General features: G+C 41.6%; 1 protein-coding gene across 14 annotated transcripts in view; it reads right to left on the bottom strand.

The window, feature by feature from the left end:
• Syne1 (spectrin repeat containing nuclear envelope protein 1) overlaps positions 1 to 17,317 on the bottom strand; it is a 443,098-nt gene that overhangs the window by 182,901 nt on the left and 242,880 nt on the right. For all 14 annotated transcript variants that reach the window (XM_047557257.1, XM_047557256.1, XM_047557258.1 and 11 more), the window contains 11 exons: positions 16,084 to 16,248; positions 14,546 to 14,718; positions 12,982 to 13,135; positions 10,204 to 10,347; positions 9,220 to 9,384; positions 5,666 to 5,983; positions 3,995 to 4,150; positions 3,667 to 3,837; positions 2,748 to 3,074; positions 1,333 to 1,485; positions 767 to 934 (listed from right to left, as the gene is read on the bottom strand). In XM_047557257.1, the coding sequence (XP_047413213.1) occupies positions 767 to 934; positions 1,333 to 1,485; positions 2,748 to 3,074; positions 3,667 to 3,837; positions 3,995 to 4,150; positions 5,666 to 5,983; positions 9,220 to 9,384; positions 10,204 to 10,347; positions 12,982 to 13,135; positions 14,546 to 14,718; positions 16,084 to 16,248 (2,094 nt within the window). The remainder of the gene's footprint in view (positions 1 to 766; positions 935 to 1,332; positions 1,486 to 2,747; positions 3,075 to 3,666; positions 3,838 to 3,994; positions 4,151 to 5,665; positions 5,984 to 9,219; positions 9,385 to 10,203; positions 10,348 to 12,981; positions 13,136 to 14,545; positions 14,719 to 16,083; positions 16,249 to 17,317) is intronic.

Raw genomic sequence — 17,317 nt, 5'->3', positions numbered from 1 at the left:
TGATACATTAATATACCTAAGGGAAACTTCAGGGGTCCCTCAGCATGCTGGGTCTGGATTGCATACACCTGAATGAGAAGAACCAAGTTGGAAAAAAATACTGCCTCATGAGGCTGCTGAAGGGATCAACCATCTACCAAGCCAGACCTCCGCATGCCTAACGGAATATATCATGGACGGTAATTGCTCTTCTCTTCATATTTGTTCAACAAACCTCTTCTTCTAATAGGAATGCTAAAGCCTAGAGAGGTTAACTGACTTTCCTAGGGCACATTGCCAGGTGTTGACTACATCATGGCTTAAATCAGATCACCATTAAGATCACCAATAAGTTGTTCCATAAAATTGTGACCACAGGCCACCCAGTACATGTAATTACTGAAATGCATATTAATAATGGTAAGAATACCTCACTTCAGTGTTGTACTTCGTGGTTCACAAAATGCTTTCATGAGCATCATCTCTAGTGACTATTTCAGCAATTATGAGATAAGCTGGAAATATCACTGTCTTTTCAACGATCAGGTCAGAAGTTGAGTGACAGGATTTAATTTTCATTGATTCAGCTGAGTATCAAGTCCAACTGTTCTCAACAGTCAGACTCAGACTTGATTCTTTAGGTACAGTCATAATCCAGTGCTATACCTGAATGTTCATGCATGCACACATGTGTATACACACACACACACACACACACACACACACACACACACGCAGGCAGGGTGGTTAAGTGTCCTGTGGTCAGCTCTTCAGACGACAGGGGTACCTTGTGGTGGGCCAGTTGCTGGGTGATTGTCTCCAGGCTGCTGGTCTCCAGAAGGTCAGGTGCCACCAACCGGCCAGACATCTGCAGCAGCCACTTTTCTACCTCCTGGAGCTCACTGTTGTAGTCTTCATGGTCTCTGACTTTCGCCTCCAGACTGAGGACATGATCCTATGAAACCAAGTGCCATTAGAGATGACTTCTAAGAGAAAAACCTACGCAAAACTGTTTTGTATTTCAAAAAACCCAGGGCAACTCATAGGGTAGGCAGAGCCAATTATATCAGAAAACGACTAGGAATGGAGCTGGGATGTAGCTCGATGATAGAGTTCCTGTTTAACATATGAAAGGCCCTGGGTTCCATTCCCAGCTCCAAAACAATAAATAAATAAGCAAAAAGAAAACTACCAGGAAAGGGAAAAATAAATAGCCATTACGCCATTTAAATGATCATCTGACAAAAGAAAAATTCCTACCTATGCTGGTTCTTAAATCTGACAGAGAGAAAGGAGCTAAGGCTCACATTTTGGGAAGTACACACCATTATTGAATCCCTGATCTCCTCTTACCTTTCCCATGCTGCACAGTTCCTGGTAATCACCTTGAAGTTTATCTATTTTGTCCTTTAAGGTAACATCGTGCACCAGTTCCAGAAGAGCTTCGCCTTTCTCTCTCACCGAGTTGACTGATGGTTCATGGGACAGCACCATTTGTTGCAGGGACTTGAACCAAAAAGAAAGGAAAACAAGAGCCAGTTCACTGATGTGCACAAGATGGATATGCATACATTCCTGCAGCCTGCTTAGCATGACCCATCTCAGAGGAAGACCTGGTATATACATTATGAATAGGAAGTCTAAGTCATCAAAGACAGAATGGCCGATCAGGGCTAACACAGTTTTAAAACAGGGTGCGGAGGGAGAGCAGGACATCAGACAGTCCTTCAAAGGTGGAGAAGAAAGCACCGAAAAAAATTACATTTGGCTAAATTTAATATCATTTCTATTCTTTTTGTTTCTGCTTCATTCCTTTCAGCAGAGAAAAAAAAAAAATTACAAAAGAAAACAAAACATAAAATGGAGTGAGACCCACTTTGTTTTGTTTTCGAGGTCACAAAGTCAGTTCCAGCTTAGTTTGGATGTGGCATTATGGAGACAGATTGCAGCCTCAACCTTTGAGAGAAAGACCAAAAGTGCTATTTAAACATATCAGGGATTTGGTGTGGGGGTGGGGGAGGAAGCAGGGCTGCGGTTCTTACATGGTGTCTTCAAAGAGAAGCTGCCAGACTTGACAGGGAGTTCGGCATAGAAATAGACATATTGGTTGGAGATGTTCGCATAAGCTTCCAAAGCTTGGTGCTAAGGTAATAACACTGTAATTCTTACAGACCATCACTAAATCATTCAGGTCTTTAAACACAAAGTATTTACACACAAGCTTTGCAATTTTTTGCTCCAAAAATCTGAGCAGATGAAATATCTGTACCTATATCACATATTTTTTCAAAAATTTCTGAGGTGTTTAGCTAAAGTTGGTTAGGTAGAACTTATTTTTTTTTTTCAAATATACCTCATTTTCATTTTACCACAGGCCAGCTTCCAGGATTTGGGTACCAAAGGATGAATAAAAGCCTTTATAGGGGACAGATAAAATCTATAGGTACAGGGTCCTGGTGACAGCAGATTTATCTGGAGGATCCATACACCTGGGTCACATTATTAGAAAAAGTCTCCATATATTGATTGTCATAATCAATAAACTGATAAAAACTTTTGGATATCAGATTCCCAAGTGCAACAATAGCTCCAAGGCAGAGTATTTAGTTAAATAAACTGACCGCAATGGCATCACTGGCCACCAGTGGAACAGTCCAGTCAGGAATGCTTTTAGCACCCGTCTGGGAGACGCACACCTGGAATCGCCTCCCTGCCACTGGGACCTGCATGCCCTCCACCCACACCTGCCCATGGCAGCCAGGCACTACCTTGTATTTAGAGAGCTGAGCTTTCTTCTCATATAATTCCATTTTGGGCTCTTGAGGAACGAGTAGGACTTCCTGGTATTCTGCGGTCCACCGGGCCAGTGCTTTGCATTTATCTGAGAATTCCTTTGCTAGGTGAAGACCCTTCTCCAGGGTCATGTGCTCCTTCCGGACAGTGCTGGTCAGTTCCTTCAACTGCTCCACGTGGCCATGGATCTCTCTTCTTAATGTCTCTGCCTCGCCGTCCTCCAGGTACTTCGCAGCCCTCTCTCCTTTTTCTCGGGCTGATTTTAGCAAACTGTGACCTTTCTCCATATCCTTTAACAAAACCTGTGAAAGACAGAGAATAGGAAGCAAATATAGTCAGTCTTGTTTCTTTCTTCTTAAAAGGCTTTTGAGTTCCATTTTTGGTCACCTATATCCCCTTAAAATAAATTTCTGAAGTTTATTTCTAGGTCTGAGCTGTCAGGAATCAGAAACCTCTTTATTTTAACAGAGGTTTTTAAAGTCTTGATCAATGTATCATATCTGAATCAGAAACTTTAAAAACACTTGAGGGTGCGGTTATTCTCAGCAGCCTCCCAGAGGTCTAGGTTAAAACTCTTTGTTAAGGCAACAGCTCATGAATTTGAGATCAATATTTTTCTCTCTTAATTTTCAAGTGCCAAACTGGAATTTAGTTTAAGACATTGTGGGTGGCTATGTGTATGTCATTTAGATGACATCACATCACAAATACCTAAAAGCCAGCTTTTGGTTTAAAGAGCATATAACCTTGTACTTCGAGTGAAATGAAGAATCAAGGGTCACCAATCACGTGGGGTCAGGATGAACACACATTTCAACATGGACACAGGGGAAAAGGGCAGCAGGTGGTGGGAGAAAGGTAAACCAGAGACAAACCTGAAGGATGCGTGCCTACCTCCAAGGTCTTCAATTTTTTCCCCATCATGGCTTTATCTACTTTATCAATTTTAGTAGCCACATTCTTGAAGTTTTTATGAGTAGAGCCATACCAATCAGAATAGGAACTGAGAGAGAATTCTGATTCCTCCAAACTCTGGATCTCTTCTTCCAGGAAGTTTATTTGTTCCTGGGAAAGAAAAGAGAAAATTGAACCACAAATGAAAGATAGGGGTCAGGGCCTCTGTGGATCAACGGGCATCTCACTGGATGGAGGCTCAGGAGGGGAAGGCCAGGGGGGCTGTGAGGCCGGCTGGCGCCTCTGGGGTGGTGGAGGAGGCACTGACCAGCACTTGGAGGAGCAGGGCCTGGTATCTGGAGGTGAGCTGCGTGGCCTGGCAGCCCATCCTGCTGTTCACATGGCTCTCGTCCAGGATCTCCTGTGCTCGGGCGCCTACTTCCTCCACCTCATCCCTGTGTGCTGCCACCTCATCGTGCCACTTCTGAAATGACCAAAGAGGCAGAGGGAAAGAATCACCACCTCCTTTGTTGACTAAGACAAATCCTATGTGTATCTTCTTGATAAAGCATGATTTCAGCATGTGTTTAGAATATACTGCAAGTCATAGTTTTGAGAATGTGTCGTATAATCTTAGTGAACAATTGTTTTGCAAAGATGTAATTAAAAACTGTATGCTTCTAAGTTTGGGTACTTCTCTGCATGTATCATACCTCAGTTCAAAAACCTTTTTTGCACTCTTCTTAAAACATTTTTATTACTGTATTTTAGTCATATATAATATTGGAGGTTCATTTAGAAATAATCATATATGCCTGGAATATAATTCACTCCATTTCAGTCCCCAGTGCCTCCTCTTACCCTTCTCTCTTCCCTTTCCCCACCCTGTTTCCCTTACTCTGCTCTATTGGTCTTCCTTCTATTAACTTAAAGCTTTTTAAAGTTGGTGCTCTATATATGCAGAAAGTGAAGTTCCCTGTGGTGTATTCACACACGTCCATAGCATAATGTGATCAATTTTATTCTGAAGTTCTTCCTTTTCCCCATCCTTTTCTCTCTTTCTCTATCCTTTTCCTTTGCTCCACTGAACTCCTTTCTATTTTCCTAGGCTCCTCCAGCTCTTTTTTTTCTCCGTTATTTTTCTCTAGCTTCCGCATGTGAGAGAAGACACTCAACCCTTGACTTTATGAGTTGGGCTCATTTCACTTAGCGTGGTCTTCTGTGGCTCCATTCATTTACTGGCAATGCCATAATTTCATTCTTCTTTATGGCTGAGTAAAACTCCATTGTGCCCACATAACACATTTTCTTCATCCATTCATCTGTGAATGGGCAACCTAGACTGGTTCTGTAACTTGGCTGTTGTGATTTGTGCTGCTATAAACATTGATATGAATGTTTTACTATAGTGTGCTGATTTTAGTTCTTCAGGATAAATATCAAAAAGTGGGACAGCGGGTCATATGATGGTTCCATTTCTAGTCTTTTAAGGAATCTCCATATTAGTTCAAATGATTTTTAAAAAGCAAAGTGATATATGTGTTTTACGTCTTCTGTTGTATCTACCTCAGTTTTAAAAATGGTGAATCATGGAAAAAAATCCCAAGGCATATGCATTATTTTAGATGTGAGCATGGAAGTAGCATAAAAATTAGAATAAGATCAATATTAAAGTATTAATATACCATATTGGAACAATCTCATATTAGAAACAAAACCTCAAATAATCATCTTACTATCATTTATGTACTTTTACAAAGCAAGGTAAGAATATATGGGAAGAAAATTCAAAATATTTCTATCAAATTATATTCTAGCAAAGACTAATTGACAGAATAACTGGTGGAAGAATGGCCCTTTATTTTAAATATCTAGTTAAGCAGAAATTAATTTTGTGACCTCTAAGCCCTGGACAAACAGTTGCTAAATATTTTAACGGAACAAAGTTTGCAAGACAACTGCTGATTTGACAAGGATGAGAAACTTCCACGAGTCCCACCTTCATCTGATGTAATTGTAGCTCCTTGGTTGCTCGGTTAGACTGACGCCCAGTCCTGAGGCTCACTTTCTCCTCCATTTTTTTCAGCCATTCATCAGCTTGCTGGAACTTCTGCTCCATCAGCCTCAGTTTGTTCACTACGTTATTGAACTGCATCCGGGTCTCAGACAGTCTGTGCTGGTAAGCCTGCCAGTCCTGCCGGAGCGACTCCAGCGCCCGGTCCTCTGCCTGGGGGATGCCTGATGGGATCACGTCCTCTCTGGTGTGCAGCACGGAATTGAGCAGTGCCTGTCCCTCTGCACAGTGCACCTGCAGCTCCTGAGGACCAAAGTCATGGCTGTCACTCATCACTCATATCTCATGCTTCTCGGGGTCAACCTATGTCCTCTCCCCCAAGCCAACTGGACCAGCTTGAACTTCACACCAGAAATAAATGACTTTATTCCAAGTTATAAAAACGTATGTGCACCAAATACTGAATATTGTTTTCCAAGTCTAGAAAAAGAGGCTGAAATTTTTTCAATCATCAACACAGAGCACTCCCCAATTTTTTCCAATCAAGTTTCTGAAATAAATACTTGAAATATGAGATGTAAGAGAATTTATCTAATAGAATGATGATTTGTACCATAGTTGACTTTCCAATCAAAACATACATGATATGATTAAAGGACTATTATTTAAAAGAATAACCTACTTTCATTATGGCTCATAATTAGCTTAAAGAGCCTCAGGCCTGGTATGTGACATTAAGTGAGCCCAGTGCTACACTTGTGGCTGAGAAAGGAACAATGGGTCCTTTTTTTGCTAAGGAGGGCTCCTTGCCAGAGCTGTACTCTAGGGAATGTTGTGGTCAAGAAAAGTTGGGTCTGGAGGCACACAAACCTGGGAGGTTGGCTCAACACACATGCCCACCAGGTGTTCCAGGTACAGATATATTTCCGTTGCCCAGGCATAAGCCCCAAATTGCCAAAGAGCATAAGCTCTAAGATTTAGTTCATACTGAACTTTGCAGGTAGCATAAACTTTTTAAGAAAGTAAAAGTCTGGTATCCTTAAAGATGTTGGCAAAGCAACATTAAATACATTTATTTCTAGCCATACAAACATTTAATCCATAAAATCTTTTGATATGATCATCTACAGTAGAAGAAGTTAAGTCGAATCCCACCCAGAATGTTCAAGGTACCAACATATTTGGTTAAAATATGGTATTAAGAAAGAAGTTCTTTTTATTACATAGAACCATTTGAAATTGCTGATATCTGATCATTTTTACAGCAAATAAAACAATCTCAAATGTTTCAAACTAATAGAACATTTTTCTTCAGATATAAAGTCACTTCTAAAATGGTGTAATGTGAACGTGTGGGTACACGGAAACAGAAGTACAATCTGCATGGTAGACAGTCGTCAAAATGGCCACAAATACAGCAATCGTGCTCCAAAATTCTTAGACTTTTTCCAATGTAGTTTTCAGTAACCTTTTTTCCTAATTCAAGGTCAGTGAATTTTTTATGCAAAGGACCTGATAGTAAGCATTTTAAGCTCCGTGGGCCTTTTGATCTGTGGGACAACCACTTTGTTAGTGTAGCAGTTACGCAGCTGCAGATAGCACATCAAGGAGGGTAGTGGGGGAGAGCCAGAAAGACTCCTTAAAACACAGACCTTATAGGCAGGGGCTGGAGTGAACTGATCCCTGCTCTAGTTTATTAAATCTTCCCAATGTATTACCCTTCCCATATTTGATAAAATAATTTTATCTATGAAATCATCATTCTCTAAGGCAAATTCTCATGTTTCCAATATTTCAAGTATTTACGCTGACAAGGGAATAGTTCAATATTCAAATGTAGGTATAGGTTCTATGACACAGATGAGGGCTTTGGTTTATGCAATAGAACTCATGCCTAAGGTCTGCACCACTGGAGGAGGATGTCAGGAGCCTGAAGAAGCTCTGCCTGCCTGGCTCTGGAGCATGAGCGTGCTCCACCCCTGCTTCCGACACCTGTGTCCGCCATCCTTTGAACACAGGTAACGACTCAAAAGAGGCAGCGTTCAGAATTAATGCCTGAGAGGCCTGGGACTGGAGTTAGGTTTGGGCCACATTAATCTGACCTAAGTGCAATATTTTCTTCTGACCAGAAACAAGAGAAACTTCTGTTAACTTTTTGGCCCAGTTCCTACCCAGAAGCCTCAGGAGTCCAGCCTTTGCCTCTCCAGGGTGAAGTGCAGAGAAGGTTATTCAGAGAAAACAGTCAACAGCACTCAAGCTAAGCCTGGAGGATCAGGACATCTTATTCTTTCAAGGTAGGATGAATAAGTCCCTTAAGCAAGCACATGAAATTGTGACTCTTCTAACTTCTATTTGTTTATTTTGTGACTAAACCAGATATTTTTTGGCTGAAACTGTCAGGGTTCTCTTTGGTCTAAAGTCACCTAATGGAGCAGGTCCTACCAAGGATCAGAGTTCAAACTTGTTATCCAAACCTTGTTCTCCTGACATTATATAACACTGAGACACAACAGAAATAAAATCGTGTATACCCGTGATAACCTTGAGAGTCCCTGCTTTTCCATCTTGTCTAAGTTGAAGGGACATCTTGCCCAATTAGGAAGTAGTTCTAATCCTGCCTGACATCTCATTGGGAAGTTGCTACATACTGCTGATGGGGCATGGAGTGATCTCATTGGCTCTTCTCCAAATCTCTACCATGTATCTCTGGGAGCTCCTTCTTGGGGCATGCTGCTGACTCCACTCACCTCTCCTAGTAAAATTAAGGACCCTCTCTTTGATGCCACCGTAAGATCCCTTGCATTAGTCTATAGTTGGCCTTACCACATTATTATAGCTATCAACCTATGGGTTTGTGTTACTTACCAGATTGCAAGTTCCTCAAAGGCAGACTTAATAACTCAATCATTCTTACCTGAAGTAACTAGTGAGGTATCTGCATTCTGTTAGGTGTTCAATGAACACTGAAGGAGTATTTAAGTAGAAGGGTTATTACCACTTTCCCCAATGTCTGGCATCTCACCCTGGATTGCAGCCCACTTGCCTGAGTGCCAATAACTTTTCTAGCTCTTTTAGTTCCTTGTACAACTCTGACCCTGGGCCGATATCCTCAGCAATATGGAAGCTGTTCTTGAAACCAGATTGCCCAAGACACTTCCTCCAGTTTGTCTTAAGGCAGCATCGCATTTCATCGATTCCTGTGTGTGTCTCACATCTGAGGCTCTCTTTTAGGGATGTACGAGCAGGACTGCCAGTCAACACCATAAACTAGATCTCTGGCCACTCCTGTCAGGGGCCACCCTGGTAGTGGGCTGCGTGGGCCAACAGCCATTCCTGCTGGTCTAAACTGCCCACAAAATGATCTCAACTGACATTTACTACCAAACTCCCAGAGTGCTCTCATTCAAGCGATCTAGGACTGCAGTTAATGTGCATCAACTATCTATGGAATTCAAGGTCACATTAACTTCCTATTGCTCAAAATAATAATTTCACATTCAGAAGGAAGAATCTTTGTTCTAGGATAATGTAGATCTTACCTGAAGGTCCCGCAAGGTTGTCTCATGGGTATGCGTATCACCTTCGAGAACTGAGTATCGGTCAAGCTTTTCTTGTTCTTGTCTCAGCCACACCTGAAAGGCCTGTAGGTCTCTCTGATACTCTTGGTGCAGGCGAACCAGTTTTTCAGATTTGGTTACCACTTCCTGTGATTAGCATTCGGAATAATTTAGAGAGGAAGAAATGCATTATTATGAATTGTGTCAAAGTGCCCTACGAATTCACTTTTGGAGTTTCAGAAAAGCACAATTTTTAAATCATTGGAATATGAAAGATTTCCTAGAAGAGTAAGACTTTAAGGTTTATTTACAAAATAGAAAATTAATATTTCAGGAATTAAAATGAATTTTAAGATCAGCTTGTTGAATTAATTCCCTGATCTCTGAATTCTTTGGGAAACATTATACAGAATTTTTATATTTCATAAAAGTACACTATTGTTAATGATGAAAACTGAAAATTTTATATTTTGCCTTAGATGAGAATTTGGATTCCCTATGGATTTACTTTTTTTGAACTCTGTCAAATGAGGTAGGTTGTGTTCTTAAAAGTGTTTTAATTTTCTTTATGAGCTCTATAGGAAGAATGATAAATATTATGATGATTATTTCCTACTTTACAAAACTCTCACCTCTAGATAGACCACAGCACTCAGAATTCTTCATTAGGAAACTGCCACAAATGTTTGTCAAATTGTTACATCTGTAGAAATGTAATATTTTACATCTCTAGAAATTTTTAGTGAATGTTATTTTTACTTTAGCAATTTTCATATGCTTAAACTATTTTGAAGGTTTTTGTTTGTTTTTTGTCAGTGATACTTCTAATATATTAAAGTTCATTTTGTTTCTGTTGTTCTATCTGGTCTCACAGGCTGTCATTACTGAACACCAGGGAGTCTTGAAATAAGCACTGCTTCACAACCTCCAGCTTGGGTGGGTCTCCAGGAGCCTGGTTAGCCGTACCTTGGCCCTCTCTTTGATGGATCGGTATCGTTCCTGCAGATCCTGGAGTTCTAACTGGGTGACATAGTGCTCTGTCATGCCTGCACCTTTAACTTCAATGGTCTCCAGCAGGCTGCTGTGACTCAGTACTTCTTCATTTAATAACTAGAGAACATTAAAAAAAAAAAAAAGTTACTCCATGTACCACTGTGTCAATGATACTGCTAAACTTAAGACACTTCAACTGCATAGCTGACAAGTAACCTCATTTCACCCATCCACCCATCCATCTGTCCATCCATCCATCCATTTGCACATCTCAATGATATAGATACATGTGTGAATGTACAAATGCATATTTGACTTTGTATATATTTCATATCTGCTCCAGATCTCCCTTTAAGATACTATTTCCCAATTAACTCCTTTAAATTTCCACCTGGATATCTCGAACTTATTCTACCCATAAATGGGCTCCTGATTCCTACCCCATGCCCACTTTGCCCCGGCTGCTGTCCAACCTACTTCTCCTTCAACCATTTTTTCAAACAGTACATGCCACCACCTCCCTCTCAGATGGTGAATCCAGAACTCTGGACATCTTTGGTTGTTCTCTCCCTTTCTATCCTTCTATCCATAATGAAATCCTGTTAGTTCCACCTCCCAGGAGATCCCAGTATCGTCCCCACATCTCTGTAAGCTCCCTTGCCCACGTGCCCTCCTCTTTCACTGGGCCTTTGCAGCTGCTCCTAGACGGAGTCCCTGCCACCAATTCTTGCCCCATCCCTTGTCCCATACTCCCCATAGCTGTCTTTGTGGTAAAATGCTTTAGGATTGAAAAAGTATCATGCTACTCCCCAGCTTAAAACATCAGTTCCCTCCCCAGCTGTGGCAGGACAGAGTGGAAAACACTCAGGTCACCACCATGGCAATGTACTTGACCAGGTCCCTGCTGCCTCCCAAACTCACCCTGGGCAGCCTCGCCTGCCTGCCCTCTGCTCCAGCAATACTCTGCCTTCCTCTGCATCACCGATGGCAACAGGTTCTAGCTCAGCTCAGGGCCTGTGTCCATTCTGCTTAGTTGATCTAGAATTCTCTTTCCCCAGTTGCCTCCCAGACTAATTTCTCTTTGCTAAATCCTTTAGGGCGTAGTCTACATTCCTGTTTCAGAGAGTTCCTGTGCCTTAATCTCGAAACATCTATATTAGCCCTTTCTAAATTACTTCCTCTCACATTTCATAGTACTTACCATTTATTCATTTACTTGCATACTTATTGCTGGGTCTACACATTCCCACCAGAACCCAGCCTTTGCCTGTTTATTTACCTAGAGTGGGCACAATGCCTGCCTGCAGCAACTTCTCAAAAAATACTGATTGAATAGATGTTTAATTGAATAAATTAGGCAATTAATTATTTTAATAGATAATAAATATAGATGACTATGAAGCAGAACATTATGATTGTACTAATTTACAGATGCATGCAGGGAACCCAGATATTAAGTGATATTAATATTAAGTGAGTATTAAGTGATAGGTTACCTAACAACAGTTAGTCATTCAAATCGCTTTCATTCATCATTTGCTTGGCATCAGAAAAAGAGCCAAATGCTTAGGACGGAAACAAAATGAACTACCTCCAACCACTGAGGGAGAGGGATGTGTAAACACATAACTTATGAAATTTACAAAGAACTGTGATGGAAGGGCTGAGAGAGGGCAGAACAGCCAGGCAAGCCTGGGGCCGGGTGGGGTGGTACCGCAGCAAACGCGACTTCTGCACTAATTCAGAAAGGTGAGTGGAGGCTGCCAGGTGCGGAGGCAGAGGGAGGCCGCCATGAGGAGGGAAGGGGTTGGAATCCTCAAAGATTGGAGAGATTCAGAAAGAGAGGAGAGGGTGCCAGAGGAGGGGATTATGCAAATCCTTACGGACCCTGAGAGGGAGACTGATGTCATCCTAGAGGCAACCGGAAGCTCCCAAAGGGGAGTGAGGTGTCCACCTTGATACCAATACAACAGCGATGGAGAAAGGAGGCAAGGTGAGAAACTAGGAGTGCATAGGAGTTCAGGAGAAGGGCATGATCAGCAGGGCTGGTGGGGATGTGACTAGGGATTGAACTTCAGGCCTCATGCTTGCAAGGGAAGCACTCTACCAACTGAGCTATCTCCCCAGTCCGAAAATGAGCTTTTTAAGTCAGTGTGTTCAGTGTAGAACAAGCCACAAGAAAAGGAAATGGAGGGCACAAAAGCTGAAGAATTACAGTGCAGAATGTAACAAGGACGGCTGAGGACCTGCTATTCCAATGAACATGCCCTAGAGCAGGGCTGTAGTCACAAATAAAAGGTTTCCCAATGTTAATGTCTAAATCGTATCAATACAATTGTTTAAAGATCATATCCTTAATATTATTTATTTTAAAAATCTTTACATGCAGTCCTGTACTAATATGAAAATGTTGAGAAAGGTACACAAACGTAGTGGCTCAAAAGGGTGAGATAGAAAGACACTTTCTACTTCCTACTGGTGAGCAGGCAGAGGACATGAAAAGGTATTATAAGTGGCTACATTCTAAATGGTGTGTATCCCCAAACATAGGTGTACATGAGTTTCCTAGAAGAGGAAGTTTTTACTAAGAAAATAATGACAAATGTCTGTTTAAGAAACTATCAGAAATTATAGTACAAGGTCAAAATATAATTCACTAAGTGTGTAGCCCTGGCATGCAATTTTTGTCTGACGGTGGGATCCTACAAAAGCCTGTAAGAGAATACATGGAAGTTAAAGTCCAGTTCTGACCTTGGCTTTGCTGAGAGCAGTCACCTTTTCCCGCAGCTCCGCACACTGCCTTTCAGATTCACTGAGGCTGGCTTCCACGCCGTCCATCCAGCTGGAAAACTGTCGAACGTCATCCTGGTAACTTGTCCATTTAGAAAGAGCTCCTTCAAGTTGACTGAAAGGGAATCGAAAGGAACATATTCACACTGAGAATCCTTAGGAGCTGATTTTTGTCACTGTGCCTCTTCCATCCACTCCAGCCAGCAGAGGGTCCAGAGACCCAGGCAAGGGGCAGACTGGCGAGTGGGCAGCTGGCCAGGGCTCATCAAATCCAAGTGCAGCTCTCCAGTGAAAATGCCCTCAGGAAGCAAGGGACAGTCCAGTGCAGGCTGATAGGCAGAAAAGTAGTGCTGGACACAAACACAACAGGCAGTGGCCAGGGACCACCAGACACCAGGAGAGACCTGAGGGTGAACCCAGGACAGACCCTCAGAGCAGAGCTATTCTGAAGCTGAAACTCCGGACACAAAGAGGACCGACCAATACTCAACTCTATCAAGTCCAGCAAGACATTCAGAGCAGGAGACAAACTATACACACACTCACGAGGCAGGAAAGAAGGAAGGAAGAATAAGATTTGTAGCCATGTTGCATGAGATTTAAGTCAGAAAAACATGGAAAAATAGGGTAACATTCCCTCAAGTAAGTACTAACAATTATTTCACTTGCAGAAAAGTTAGGTACTTCTTTGTCTCCATATACATGCTATGTATCTGATTCCTTTCATCATCTGAATTCCATTCAGCACCTGAGCCAGCCCGATTTTCCTGCTACAAGTTGCATGCTTTTATGGCAGGTGCAGTCAGTGCCCAATCTATACCCTCAGGCCCCCAGTGCCACATTCTGCCAGATGCAGCTCCAGCTGCCAGCTCTGAGCTCTCTCAGCCTGAGAATGTTCTCGTTCCTGATACACCCTCAGCTTGAAGGCAATGCAGGAGTGCCAGGGGATTGTCACCCTGGGGCCAACCCTCCAGCACCCTTCTGACTCATGGGAATCTGTTTGCAAATGCCCCTGCTTCCCTGCCCTTGGGTGGGATGATACTGAGGCACATGCTGTCCAATAGTTCACTGTGTCATCCAGCCAGGTAAGTTCCAGGTGCCCACTGTGGGGACCTGTTGGATAATATGCCCTTTAATGCCCCCTCCCTTCCTCACTCAGCTCTCTTCCCCACTCCCCCACCACCCCGCTGGTCTCTCCATGGGGCATCTCCCTAATAAATACTTTATTTAAAACTAAGTATTTTTATATCATGAAGCATTAATTTATCTTTTGCTTTTTAAGCAACAAACAATAATAACAAAAAGAAACGTGCCTTTTTAGTTAGTTATATTAAAATATACTCATAGTATTGCAGTTCAACCTAAATGCAAGGTTACACTTACTATTTTGTTTTGCTCTAACAATAAAGAGAAAGAGAGGTGGGGGGGAGAAAGGAAGGAAGGAGGAAGCCATAATGCCTGTTATTGAAGCATGAAGCTGATCCTTCAGTAAGGCTTGCCAGTGCTCGGCCGTCGCTTTACCTACCTTTTACAGTGGATGGCTGCAGACAAGAGGGCGGCCCAACTGTCCTTCACAGCCTGCAGCTGCTGCTGGACAGCAGGGATGCCTTCTGGAGAGGTATTCTGCAGAACATATTCCCCCCTGGTCACTATCATTTTCATCTGAATCTCTTTTTCCTGTTTCACTGAGAGCAGAGCCTGTAGGAACAATATAGAACCCCTTTGTCATCTGCATGTTAAACATGCAACGCTTCAAATATTTCTGAACTCCTGAAGATGGTAGAATAACATGCAACTGTGCCGTGCAGCTCCCACAGGAAGTCACTTGCTGGTGAGTGCCAGGAGCTAGTCTCCACGCACCTGCTGGTCTCTAAGTGGCCTGGGCGCTGCAGGTCTTCAGCTTTTTCTGAATGATCCCTTCCTTCCACTGACATTTTATGTTCCTAGTTTAACAAGGGGAAATAGATATTTTGGTAGAATCTATGAACTCCCAAAGGTCACAGGAGGCAGAGGTTATAAAAGTTGAGGTTCTGGCACACCTTCTATAGAAACAGATTCTGTATTCCAAGTTCTTCATATTCTTTTTCATATGAGAAGGAAGTTTTAATTCAAAGTTGTAAAACTGATAGCGTCACCCAAAGGCAAAGCTTCTTCTCTTCTGTTTGCCTGGATTTTGACACCCTGTCCAGTCTTGGCTCAGTCTCTCATGGCCCCTGAGTCTGCTGCAGCAAGAAGGGACTGCTACCAACCTCTTTTATGTTATGCTGGCTTTTTCTTTTGCTCTTATTTCTGCCTCCCTCGTACAGTTCTCAAATCTCCATTCAGTCGCCTTTGCCAGGATAACTCCCGCATCATTCTTAAAAACCTGAGTTAGGAACCAGACTTTCTAAAAAACCTGCTCCAACTCTCAGCCCTATCCCTCTTGCATAGTCCACTCCTGAGTGTCCACAACACCCATACGCACATCCCCATCTGTTATTGTGTCCTGTATTTCAACCTCAGCCTCAGATAGTGAAATTCTTGAGGACCAAGGCCACATCTCATTCACCCCTGATACCATGGTGTCAAGACACACTGCCAGTCTCCTGCAAGGCACCCAGGGGATATGAATGAGAGATACGAATATGAATGAAGGAAGATTTATTGTTTTCATCACAAATGCTACCATAGGATGGGAGAAGAAACCACTAAATAACACAGGCAGGCAAGTGAGTTGAACAAAATGGACGATGATGTTTTGCCCTCTAAAATGTTTCATTGAAATATTTTCTTAAAATAAATGTGTGATGTAATTTTAAACTAGCTCTTAACTGACTATCAAGCAAGCAACCACATTAGGTTTTAATTTATGTTTTGGAAAGCATTTATAGGCAAATATGCCTGGGGGCAAATGATTTGTGAATGCTTAGGCATGATCATAATAAGCAAGCAGCATTGCACCCACAAAGCATTCTGAGATTTCTTGTAGACACAGTGCAATATAATGAGACCAGATAGACGGAAACTTGAGAAATTCTGAGAAAAACAAATTCTGCAAGTTAAGAGATCTCTAAAGATGCATACCTCAAGCTTGAGCATCCTGCTGTCCAGCACACTTTTGTCGGATGTCGGGTGGCAGTAAGAATCCAGCATGTGAACCGCATCTGTCATCCAGTCCTGCAGTTCTTTCACCCCGAGGGAGAACTGATTGTGCTCTGCAACAATTCGGTCCAACCTTGACACTTTCTCCTGGGAAAGACAGAAACGGGTTTTTCACTCTCCACTCTCCGGACTTCACAGTCCAAACCTACTCACATTGCAAAGCTAAGGGTTTATTGGAAATGACTATATTCAGTCACAGCTTCACTAACTGTATGGATAAGATGCAGGTCTGGATTCCTCCCATGAGATAGGTGGAATATCTTTCTAAGTGGTAAAAATATTAGAATAACTGGGTCAAAAAGCAGAAAAATCATAATTTGCTACCCTTTAACTTCTTTGTGGCATTTGTGATTCTTTTTATAATTGATGGAATTTCCTCCTAATACCTTGTTCCAGTAGTTTTCAGCTTTCATTTATCATATTTGGCTCAACTGATACCACCAACTCCCATTGACATCCACTGCTGTCAGAGTTTTTAAAAATAACCACCTGATATTTTGCATTACTAAATTATACATACAATAAAATATATTTTAATTGATACATAATAATTGCACATATTTACAGAGTGCAGTGTAATATTTCAATATATTATATAAGGTGCAATAAATAGCCCTAAATTTAAAAGTTGAGACCATCCATGTGGTTTTGTTTAATTACAGGTTATACCAACATAGTGAGGACTTTATAAGACTAGGGTGGAGTTCTTAAAGCAGATATTTATTACTTTTTAGTATCTAAGTAAATACAAATTAATAAAAGTTGTTCATCATTCATTTTAAGTTTATACATGTGCCAGATTCTTGCAAAAATAAAAAAGGGACTTATTAATAGTGTAAACATGAGTGCAAATATAGAATATTTCAAGTACTGTATTAGTGTGTCTATTTCAGTGATATTTCACTGAAGACCCAAATTATTTCACTGTAGAATAGGTGAGGCCAAAGCAGGCTTGCACCATACATTTGAATGGGTCTGCATCATGCTAGTTGACAGTTGTCAATCATATCCTAGGGGATCCCATTTACCTTTTTTCTAAGCTATTTGAAGATATTTAATCAATTCAGTAAATCGCTGGCAATTCTGAACTTTGCTTTAGAATCTGAACTGAAACTTTCAATTCATACATCCTTGACTACTATATAATGAATATATG

The sequence above is a fragment of the Sciurus carolinensis genome, chromosome 7, assembly GCF_902686445.1.
Source record: "Sciurus carolinensis chromosome 7, mSciCar1.2, whole genome shotgun sequence".
Classification (NCBI taxonomy): domain Eukaryota; kingdom Metazoa; phylum Chordata; class Mammalia; order Rodentia; family Sciuridae; genus Sciurus; species Sciurus carolinensis.
This window is presented reverse-complemented; position numbering and strand designations above follow the sequence as displayed.